Source organism: Protopterus annectens, chromosome 2.part1, assembly GCF_019279795.1.
Source record: "Protopterus annectens isolate FY-2018-M chromosome 2.part1, PAN1.0, whole genome shotgun sequence".
Lineage (NCBI taxonomy): Eukaryota > Metazoa > Chordata > Ceratodontiformes > Protopteridae > Protopterus > Protopterus annectens.
The window spans coordinates 47,262,368-47,274,521 of record NC_056729.1 but is presented as its reverse complement, the minus strand read 5'-3'; the positions used below and the strand labels follow the sequence as shown (position 1 = coordinate 47,274,521).

General features: G+C 41.9%; 1 protein-coding gene across 1 annotated transcript in view; it reads left to right on the top strand.

Moving 5' to 3' along the window:
• LOC122793960 (arf-GAP with coiled-coil, ANK repeat and PH domain-containing protein 2-like) overlaps window positions 1-12,154 on the top strand; it is a 930,687-nt gene that overhangs the window by 268,374 nt on the left and 650,159 nt on the right. Inside the window, exon 7 of the mRNA XM_044062015.1 lies at window positions 2,594-2,694. Within this exon, the coding sequence (XP_043917950.1) occupies window positions 2,594-2,694 (101 nt within the window). The remainder of the gene's footprint in view (window positions 1-2,593; window positions 2,695-12,154) is intronic.

The window sequence follows — 12,154 nt, the reverse complement described above, 5'->3', positions numbered from 1 at the left end:
TGCAGCCCCATACCCCCAGATAATTATATATACTAACTCCCAGATAACACAATATTGGGGAAAGGCTACATTTCCTAACCCCAAAAATTGTGTTATCTCACACACCTGTTCACCATTTGTGTAGTTGACCAGATTTTGTCAAAGCAAAGGATGCTGACCACTGTATCCATCTATAATGGCTTGTTTTGAGAGATTTCATAGGTTGTTGAATTGTGCGTGATTTTCTTGTGTGGGATTGTTCCTTCCTGCATGGTGTGATTGATTCTTTAACTGTAGAAGTTTAGTTCTTTCATTCTGACAACATTTTTCCGCAAGCATATGCTTTATCAAAACCTTGTGTTCTTCCCAGGACATGTCTGTTAAGGTTTTCTTTTCCAGTTTGCCTCACTTGATAATTAACTTTATTTATGTTTTTTATCACGTCAAAAGGGCCTTGTCACTTGGCAAAATATTTGATTTCAACACTAGGTGCTAATACCAGTATTTTTTTCCCCTGCCTCAGACTGTCTAATATGAGTATTGGCCTTCTTGTCCATAAGTAGTTAGTAACCATGCAGGAAAGATGTCATTAAAGAGCCTAGCCTAAATTCCCAATGGCCCCAAAGTGCTGTCTGGTTAAGTGACTTGCTCATGGTTAAGTGACTTGCTCAGTGCCACACAGCAGACAAATGAAGGCTGAGGGAATTAAACCCTGTATTTTGGGGCGTAGCTTGTTTAACAGCTCATGATCTTTCATCCTGTGCTTGTGTTCTTTCCATATGATCTCAAGTTCGCAACCTTAACCTCTGCACCAACTACCAGTCGCTGCTTGACAATAGGTGTTAAAGCCATTAGGCTAATACACTATCATACTCATAAAGTTTCTTTTAGTTACAATAGAATAGTTGATGTCACCACATAAATACATGCATTTAAAGATGTGTTTAAAATCAAAACTTAATGGTTCCTATAAAACAAAACAAAACTGATATATAGATATGGATGTCAGAGGGGAATATTACTTTTCCCTGGGGACTGTACGATCTCAGAGTTAATATATATATTATTAGCAGGGTGTATGGGGGTGCAGGAGGGCTTACTCCACTCTGGGGTGATCCCATTAGCATGCACAAAATGTGTTTGTTTTAGTGCATTCGACATTAGGATGTTGATCTGTAGGGTGTTGGGACACTGTACATTCAGTACAGTGCCATACACAAAAACAATACATATAATCTTCATGCTAATAAACATTCACTCATTTATTAAAAGCATTTGCTTTTATACTTAAAAATAAATCAAGTTATAATCCAGCAAATTATGGTTGTAATAAATGTTGAGCAGGTGTCAGCCAGTGTATAACCATTACTGATATTTGTAATGTTTAAAACCTATGTAGGTATATCTATTGTTGTATAATAAATGGATCTATCAATTATTGTTTAATAATTTGGCACTGGGCAGTTTTAAAACACTTAAGTGATATCGCATCATTCAGTCAAGGGCACAAATTACTGTTAAGTCTAATGATATGGCAGTTAAAGATTACAGGTGTTGATTAGTGGTTTGTAGCTGCAGTACCTGCTCATGCTATTTTGCCACTTGTCTTAAATTGTCCCCATTATCTGTGATGGCATTCATTAAGATTTTAATTAACTCCTTATTTGGGGCCAAGCCAAACATCATTAGCTCAAAAACAGACATGCTAGTGGCAATAGTAATAGTACTACTTCAGAGATGTAAAGGATTACAGATCACAAGCTCTCAGCTGTACAGTTCACGAGTTGTATTATAACAGGGCTTTCTCAAACTTTCTCAGTCATGAAGTGTATGCTACCCCCTCTCCCAAATTTAAAGCACATAGTAAACACTGTTCATATCTTTCTGCAGTACAAATTGTACAGCTTTCTGGATTGCTAATGGTAAAGATCAAAAATTGCCCATTACATTTCTCCATCAATTGTTGTGTTTCAGTTCAGTAGTAGTTACAGAAGCACTTTTAATCATCACTGTTTCAAAGAAATATATACGCGTGTGTGTGTGTACACATATGTATAGATGGATGTAAAATGTGTGTGTGTGCTTACTTCTGAGATGTAATTTACCATCCATGCAGTATATGTGGATTTTGCACATCTGTATACTCTGCTTCCTTCCATGTTAAACAGCAGATTAATGGAAGCATGTGGACAACAATAACTTCTGATACTTGAGTTGTAAGGTGTTGCTGCAGATTAGTAGGATGTGTACCTTCTAGCCTGGCAGTACTCATCATGCCTGTTTCAGAAAGTTGTAGTTGTGGCTGTCTGTGGCGCTGCTATCAGCCACAAACTGCAAAGGAAGAAACAATGTTTTGAAGTCAAGAAATATTGCAAGTAAGTGCAGTATTGTCAAGCTAAATGACTGACTTATGTTCACATACTGTGAATACATAGCAACAGAGAATATTAGTCCTTAGTGTTAGAGTTTACAGTCCTTCAGTTTTACCACTTTTAAAAAGCAAATTTCTGGTTTAATTGAACATTAGAGTTGAACCTTTGGGCTGCCATATAGTTTTAGAGAGAAAAAGATGCAGTGTACATTAATACTTTCCCTTTGCATTGACTTCCTACAGGAGGAGCCTACAGTAATGGTTGAAGACTTGCGACTCTGTGCCGTCAGATGCCTGGAAGAGATTGAGAGGCGGTTCTGCTTTGAAGTAGTGTCTGTTCATAAGTGAGTTTTATGCCCTATAATTTTGGCAGTTTTCTTGACTGGTATCTTTGATTTATCCATTTATTTATTTAAATGTTATAACCAAATAGATCACTAATCCCAGTTTCAGTCTCAAGAAGAGATTCCATTTGTTCTCAGTCTTTATAGTTGAGAGTTGTCATATGTAGAATTAGCTGTAATCATTTAATGATGTGAGTTGTTGTGACAACAGTAATTGTACTAAAACATTTCAGGGTGTTGCTTACCCAATTTCTTTTGTAGTTGTATGTTTTGTCTGCTTTATCACGACACCATATGTGACATGGCCACATTTTAATAACCAACACCTTATTGTGCTTTCTGATGAACTGTAATAAGGCAAAAAGTACAGATATGCACCCGTAGAATGTGATAAAAGTGCAGATTGTGTCAGTGCATATAGCATTAGTAATCTCTAGATTTCTGACAATATTCTGGCTGCAAGATCATTTATTTATTTATTTATTTATTTATTTCAGTTTGATTACCGGGGAGGTCCAGTGGGCGTTGGAGCCCGTTTTCAGTGGAGGCCTGGGGGAGAAAAGCTCCAAAACAAGGAATTATTACAGTTCAAATATTTTGATTACTAGGTAATATCAATGTACATGCAAAGTTTTAGGAACTGTGAAATACAAAAAATAATTTCAATGAACATACAGAGTCATAGGCACTCAGAATTACAAATAATAAGGCAGTTACATAGTGAATATTAATGAGCATGCAAAGTCATAGGCACTCTGAAATTACAAAGAACATTCATAGTCATAGGCAGTCTGAATTACAAATATCAGGTAGTTTCAAAATTTATTTAGGGAGAAGGGCAACCCATGATGAGTATTGTTTTACTATGTAGTTCACTAGGTGTAATACATTTAGAACTGAATAGGAAGAAGAACAGGAGGAGGTTAGTCGGGGGCAAATGGAATAGAAAGTTTAGGATTTGTAGGCAGAAGAGTGCAGTTGCAGATTCTGTTATGATAGAGGTAGGAATGAAGCTGAGTTTTGAAGTTATTTAGGTTGGAACATGTCCTAAGTGACAAGGGCAGGGCATTCCATTTTTTAGCAAGTGTAAAGGATAAGAGAAGCCGACCAGCAGGGTGCTGGGGTTTTTGAACTGTGATCAGGTTGTGTTGAGAAGATCTAAGTGGTCTGAGGGGGGTATAAGGGTGCAGAATATTAGAAAGGGCAGGGCATTTAGAGGGGTGTAGAAGTAGTTTGAAGGCTGTGGTGAGTTGGATGAGGTTGAGTTGATTGGGAAGTTAAAGCCAGTTTAGGGAGTGAAGGGAGGAGCAGTGATGAGAAGAGGATTTGGCGTTAGTGGCAAATCTAGCGACTTTGTTGTAGCATAGCTCTAGTTTGGTGGTAAGAGAGGATGAAAGATTAATGAGCAGGGGGCACCATATAGGAGGGTAGGAAGGAGGAAGGTAGAGGCAAGGGTTGCTCTGGAGTGAGGGGAGAGGAAGTGGTTGTTTCTATAAAGTAGACCTAGCTTTATGTGTGTTTTTTTGATGTTCAGTTGGATATGGGAATTAAATTTTAATTGATCGTCGATTGTGACACCAAGAAGTTTGGAGGAGGGTACGATTTCGATAGGGGAGTTATTGAGGCTGGAGATTTGGAATGACTTTTTGTCAAGAGAGGAGGATCTAGAGGGAGAGAAAAGGAGAATCTTAGTTTTACTGGCATTTAGGGAGAGGTGATTTTGTAGCATCCAGATGTTCTTCATTCCACATTGCTGCAGTCCTAACCATTGGGTAGTCCGCTGTCCCAGTCGGCCCGAATACCAAAGTATATGGCTGGCGTCGGTCAAGGCGCTTTAGTCTGACGTCAGGACGTCAGGGTACTAATGCGCATGACCGACGTCATATCCTCAGTCTTTTTTGCCGCATGGTCCGATGCAGAAGCAGTTTTGCGAGTGCAGGTTGGCGTTCTGAAATTTTCTGAAGTCGGAGTTTCAGACCGAATCAAAGTTGGCTAAGTACCCCGTTGGGGAATATTTTGTTTTTTTCTTGCCTCAGTATTTAACCGGATGTCAGAAAAAGTGAATAACTGTATTTCTTGTGGGAAACATACCTCATAGGGATTACCATACCTTGTGTATACCTTGTTTAGGGCCTGAGCACGACGTTGTTGGATGCCGCTCTTGTGCTAGATTTAACAAACGCACTATTAAGAGAAGGTTAGACTGTGCCAGGTTAGTTTTTGGGAAGCGTTGTAATTATAAAATGCCGTCGGATGCTCCGGCCGCTTCGTCCAAAAAGCGCAAGGACAAAGCAGCAAAGCCTAGAGTGGAAGAACCGACAGTCCCGGACGTCGGTTCTTTAGAAGGCTCAGTGGAGCCGGAGGTTCTGCCAGGAGTTTCTTTGGAGTCTCAGGGAGAGACTTTACTGTTACAGGATGTGTCCTCTCAGGAGGTAGGCCAGGCTGAAGGGGCTTCTCAGGTGGCTGTTCTTCCCTCTCTTCCTAAGGTGGTTAGAGCCTCCCTTCTGTTTCCAAGGCTTCTTTGAGAGGCAGGCCAGGTTTAACTTCAGTGGGGTTTCTCCTAGTTCTTCAGGATCTTTGCCTAAGAAACATATGCTTAAAATGGCAGAGGATTTGATTACTATGATTAGAGGTTCTATGCCCCCTCCTGATAAGAGGCCTAGGGTGGAACCTGAGTTTGAGAGTTTTGAGCAGTGTTCGGAGGCTTCTGAGTCTTGGCTGAAGACTTGCAGGAGTATCCTCCTTATTCTGATTCTGATGTGGATGATTCTACTCCTTCAGCTTCTCCTCCTGAGGATTTTTCATTTTCAGAGACTCTGCATTCCATGAGGGAGCATTTTAAATGGGAAGGTCAAGATTTCTCTGATTCCAGGAAAAGGCTTAGGGAATTCTTGTTTTACCCCAGCATAGGCCTTTAGCTATACCTCCTGTTCTGAATGTGGTGGAAGATGTTTTTGCAGAGGCTTCCCTGAACCCTGATTCTTTGCCTCCTGCCCCAGTTAAACCGGATAGGTACTATAGGGTGCCTGAAGCTCATAAGTATCTTTTAAGAGTCCTAGGGCAGACCCGAAACTGTCTCTCAGGGGCCTAAAGGTGTTAAGGCTTCTGTTGTTAAAAATCCTGTTCCTCCTGATAAAGAGGCAAGGGCTTTGGATAGATGGGGAAAGAAAGTGTATACTTCTTCCACTTTAGCCATGAGGGCGTTGAATTGCCAGTTTCACATGTTAAAATATCAAAATTATCTCCTTTCACAATTGAAGTCTAAGGTGGATGCTCTGGCAGAAGGTATTGAGTGTAAAGAGTTGCAGGATTTAGTTCTTGTGTCTGAACAGGTGGGTAAGCATTCCTTGCAATGTGGTTTTGATGCTGTGCAGGCCTCCTCGAGGGTGGCTGCCACTGGTTCTGTTCTTCGTAGGCACGCCTGGTTGAGGGATCAGAATTTAGCTGAGCATGTTAAGACAAGGATTTTGGATGCTCCTTTACAGTCTGACGTGTTGTTTGGTTCGGCTGTGGAAGCAGTTTTAAAGAAAATGGAGGACAAGGCTAAGTCTATGCAAACTGTTAAAGATTTTTTGCAGGTGCAGCCTCCGAAGTTTAGTAGAAATTGGCCTACTAAGGGATGGACATATCCTGCTTATGATTCCCAGTCTAGGGGTAGGTCTAGACGTGGTAGGGGCAGAGCTCAAGGTTCTTTTAGGCCTAGAACAGGTAGTTCACCTGCTCAGACTTCTGGTGAGGGCAGGGGTCAGTCCTTTCGTAAACAGACCCAATGACCTGCCTTTTCAGCTGCCAGTACATTCTCGTCTGGCAGCACCTTTGGGAGGAAGGCTGGCTCTTTCCAAAGAAAATTGGGATTTAATTACCCAAGACAGATGGGTTTTGGATATCATTCACCACGGTTACAGGTTTTATTTCCATACCTTGCCTCCTTTCAAAGGCATGCCAGACATTCCTCCTCTACAAAGAAAAGAGGCTCACAAGCAAATTTCTCTGTTACTCCAAATAGGGGCCATTCAGCCACTTCCTGTGCCAGAAAGGGGCCTAGGATTTTATTCTCGCCTGTTTCTAGTACCAAAGAAGGGGAACACGTGGAGACCAATTTTGGATTTATCTATCCTCAACACTTATCTGGACATTCCCAAGTTCAAAATGTTGACGTTACAGCAGCTTTTACCTCTGCTGGGCAAAGATCACTGGATGGTAACTTTAGATCTCAAGGAGGCTTACCTTCATGTGCCTATCAGACTAAGTTGCAGGAAGTATCTGCGTTTTCGAGCTGGAAATTCCCATTATCAGTTCTCTGCATTGCCCTTTGGCTTATCTACTGCGCCCAGAGTATTCACAAAGGTTCTGGCTCCAGTGATAGCTTACTTCAGGCTAAAAGGAATTCAAATCTATCCTTACTTGGACGACTGCCTGATTCTGGCTCAAGAAAAGGAAGACCTTTTACAGCATTTGGAATAGGTGATAGCAGTGCTAAGATGCCTAGGGTATTCTGTGAACGAAATAAAGTCCAGTCTAGTACCCTCTCAAGACATGTGCTTTCTGGGTGTGAGACTGAATACAGCAGCCCAGATGGCCTTTTTAACCCCGGACAAACAAAAGAATCTTTCCATTTACTTCCATCAACTATCTCTTCAGTCCGGGCTGACTGCAAGGACAGTCCTTCAAGCCTTAGGGTTCATGGCATCTTGTATTCTGGTGCTTCCCAATGCCAAACTGCATATGAGGAAGCTGCAATGGTATCTAAAAAATGTATGGACACAGCACTGCCAGGATTTGGACACTGTCATTCAAATAATACCTTGCATTCAACAGGAATTTTTGTGGTGGGCTCAGGAATGTCACCTAAACAAGGGACTCTCTGTGACCCGGCCAGAGGCGAGTCAGATTCTAACGACAGATGCCTCAGACATTGCTTGGGAGCTCATCTAAATGGAAAGTGGATACAAGACAAGTGGCCTGCCAGACTACAGCATCTACATATCAACATGAAGGAGATGTTAGCAGTCCAGTTTGCATTAATGGCTTTCAAGGAGTTACTTCTTCCAGGGCAGGTGTTGATTCTAACAGACAACACAACTGTCATGTGGTACATCAACAAACAAGGGGGAACACATTCTTACCCGTTGTGCAGGCAAGCAATGATTTTATGGGAGACTGCGCTCAGCTTGCAACTAACTCTTCAGGCAAGGTTTCTGCCGGGAGCACAGAACTCCTTAGCAGATGTGTTAAGCAGACAAATCATGGATCCCCACGAGTGGAAACTGGATCTTCATGTATTTCGAAATTGACAGTGTCATGGGGAACTCCAGACATAGATCTGTTCGCTTCTCCACTAAACCACCAGCTGCCAAAGTTTTGCACAAAGAGGTTTCATCACACAGCTTGGAAAGTGGATGCTCTTTCTTTCAGTTGGAAAAATCTTCATGTGTATGCCTTTCCACCTCTGCCTCTTCTCCCAAAGGTGCTCCTAAAGGTCAGACAAGACAAGCCAAGGATGATTTTAATAGCTCCAGATTGGCCTCGGCAACACTGGTACCCATTACTGAGGAGTCTGGTAAGGAAGCCTCCATGGCCTTTACCTTTGATTCCACACCTGTTGTCTCAGAGGGACGGTCACCTGCTCAATGTCAAGCTTCACTCTCTTCATCTAACAGCCTGGCATATTCTGTTTTGAAACACAGCAGGTCTCAACTTCCTCAACAAGTTTTAAATGTGATTATGGAAGCCAGAAGACCTAGTACAAGGAAAGTGTACGCAGAAAAATGGAAGAGATTTTTATTTTGGAGTGCAGCAAAGAATTTGGAGATTTCTGAGCCTAATTTGAGTGTGGCTCTTCAATATCTTACTGAGTTATTAGACAAAGGTTTGTCTTTCTCTTCCATTAAGATTCATGCTGCAGCAATTTCAGCTCACTATGATTGTGACCCACCATTGTTTTCGCATCCTTTGTTCAAGCAATTTCTTAGAGGGGCAAAGAATATAAGACCCCCACGTAGAGCTCCTACTCCTGCTTGGGATCTCAATTTTGTGTTGGAGAAACTTACTCTACAACCTTTTGAGCCTGCGGCTACTGCTGAATTGAAATACTTGTCATGGAAGACTGCTTTTGTTGGCCATTACTTCTGCAAGAAGGGTTTCTGAATTGCAGGCCCTTATGGCGGTAGAGCCTTTTTTGATTTTCCATAAGGATAGGGTATCATTACGTACTAATCCTTCTTTTATGCCTAAGGTGGTTTCTAGTGTGGCTTTAAACCAAACTATTCATTTGCCTACTTTCTATGCAGATCCCCAAAATAAGGGGGAAAAGATTTTGCACACTTTAGATGTACACAGGCAGTTGCGTTATTATTTAAGCAGGACTAAGGATTTTAGGCAGTCTCAGCAGTTGTTTGTTTCTTTTGCTTTGAGTTCTCAGGGCAAGCCTGTGTCAAAACAAACTATTTCTAAGTGGATTGGGTTTTGCATTGCATTTTGTTATTCCCATCATGGCAAGGAGATTCCAGCTGGGATTAGGCCTCATTCCACTAGGGCTACTGCCACTTCAACAGCATTTCTAAGGGGTGGCAACTAAGGATATTTTGGAGGCAGCTACTTGGAGTTCAGTGCATACTTTCTCTAAGCATTACCACCTTCCTCTCTACTCTAAATCTAGGGCTGGTTTTGCCACAGCTATTTTGCAAGGCATGTTGACAGCTCCTGCTTCCTTATGATTTGCCAGCCTCCCTTACCTCTGCTTTGGGATTCTACCCAATGGTTAGGACTGCAGCAATGTGGAATGAAGAACATAGTACAGTTTTGTACCTACCATAAATGTAGATGTTCGAGGATCCACATTGCTGCAGTCCAATTTACCCTCCCTCCTTCCCCTCTGTGTTTAGGGGTGGTTGTGTGGGTGAGGTTATACTCTTGTAATTTTGTATATATTGTACATATTTTTGGTGCAGGAGTGTTTGGTGTTTTTGGTTTTGGCCTTGTCTTTTTATGGTCTTCTGACATCTGGGGCAAGAAAAGACTGAGGATATGACGTCGGTCATGCGCATTAGTACCCTGACGTCCTGACGTCAGACTAATGCGCCTTGACCGACGCCAGCCATATACTTTGGTATTCGGGCCGACTGGGACAGCGGACTACCCAATGGTTAGGACTGCAGCAATGTGGATCCTCGAACATCTACATTTATGGTAGGTACAAAACTGTACTTTTTCAGTGGTTGAGAAGGCACTTTGGGTTAGGGCTTGGAGGTCTGTTAGATTAGGGGCGGAGCAGATTAATGTTGAATCATCTGCATATTGTACAATAGTTGTGTTGTGGATGGCCTTATGGAAGTAATTTACGAAGATATTAAATAGTAAAGGGCCGAGTATAGAGCCTTGAGCTACTCCGGTAGGGGTAGGAAGAAAAGTAGAGGTTGCTTGGCCCCATTTTACTGCTTGGGATCTGTTAGAAAGGTAGCTGGAAAACCAGGAAAGGGATTCTGAGCCAAGGTTGAGATTTGATAGGTGACAAGAGGTGAGTGTGAGAGATGGTATTGAAAGCTTTTGATAGATCTAGAAGGACAGTAGATACTATGTTACCGGAATCACGAGCAGAGTTGACTGAGTGCAAAAAGGAGAGAAGGGCAGTGTTAGTACTGTGTCCTGGGCGGAAGCCGTGTTGGGTAGGAGAGAGAAGTTGGTGTTGGGTGAGGAATGGCAGAAGTTGTAAGTGGATACATTTTTCTAGGATTTTGGATGTAGGGGAGAGAATAGTAATAGGGTGGAAATTTGTGACTGTACAGTTTTTGCCACCTTTGTGGAGAGGTAGGGTGAAAGCGGTACGCCATAGTTTGGGTACGTAGGATTCAAGTAAAGATCTATTGATTAGGATGCTGATGGGAAGAGCAATAGAGTCAGAAGCAATTTTTAGGAAGGCAGATGGGATGTTATCGGGGGCATTGGAGCAGGGCTTTAGTTTATGAAGGAGTTTCTTTATTTGGTCAGTAGGTACTGGTTTTAGTTTGAAAGAGAGTGGGTAAGAACAGTTTGAGGAAGATAGAATAGTGGCGGGAGATAGGTGATTGTTAGGGAATGTTTTAGTCAGTTCAGCAATGGAAGATGTGAAGAAGGAATTAAATAGTGAGGCTATTTCGAGGTCGGTTTTGCTGGTGTCTGGACAAGGGTTGTTTTTAGTGCCAGGTCTGAGGAGTGAATTGATGGAATTCCAGAATTGTTTGGGGTTTCTAGCATGGCTTTCTTGGAGTTGGATGTAGTAAGATTTTTTATCTTTAATGATTTGTTTCTTGGTGAGGTTTCTTAATTGCTTGTACTTAAGGAGTGTTTCGGGCTGTTTGAGTTTATGGTAGGTTTTCCAGGTTTTATCTCTTAGGAGCATTAGCTTTTTTTTATTTTTGGTGAGCCAAGGGGAGGTTTTTGCCTTAAGTCTAATATTTCTAGGAGGGGCTAGAGAGTTAAGGACTGTTAAAAATGTTGAATTGAAATAGTGGACAGCTTCATCTAGTGGTAGTAGTCTTAAAGGGTTCCAGTTGATAAGTTTAAGTGAGTCAGAGAAGGAGGTAGGGTTAAAGTTAGAGAGGTTTCGAGTGAGAATGTAGTGGTGGGAGTGGGGAGGGGAGGAAGTAGCTCGTATGGCATAAGCAGGGAGGTGGTCTCCTAGAGGGTCTGGAGAGGTGTCAGATTTTTATTGTTTTGTTTGGATGAGATACGAAAATCCAATCAAGTATGGAGCCAGGAGGATTAGCTTTGTTTGGTCTGGTAGTGAAGTTAATGAGTTGGGAGAAATTAAATAGGTTGATGGATATTGAGGAGTTTGGGTTTGGAAGGCTGGATGAGAGCAGGAAACCTATCAGTGGACTGCTGAAGTGCTGAAAGGTAAGTACTGGGGACAGGGGATTTAGCGGAATGGAGTGAGCTACAATGTTTCAAAGTCAAGTATTGATAAAAAAGTAAAGAGAAGGTAGAGCTTGTATAAAGAATTACAGAGATGAGAAACAACAAATTGTGAGAAATTGAGGATAATGGGGGAGGCCGCCACCTAGTGGATAAATGCGGTAGTGCACCAGTAGTTCCACCGCGGTAGATCCCTAACAGGGCTAATTAGAGGGAAAAAGGGAACTAGAGAAGAAAGAAAATTCTGCTGGATTTCCTGGTAGGGGAGCTTACTGAACACCTAGTCGGCCTTTGGGTATTTACATAATACAGAGGTTTAGCAGCCGTAGTACATACTTTCTCAACCTTCTAGGAAGGGCTTAGTTCTATACCCATACAAGGGTTGAAGCCATGGAGTTTGTTGTATTATGTTTTGGGTGTAGGTATTCAAGCCAGGCGGAGACGCAGAGGGTATTGTTGAGCGGAAAAAGCTGGAGAAGAGGAGGTAAGCAGAGAAAGAAAATTGTACTTAGTAAGTAGTATAGTAGCGCATAGGCATACAGTGACAATACACTTTTAGGCAAGATTT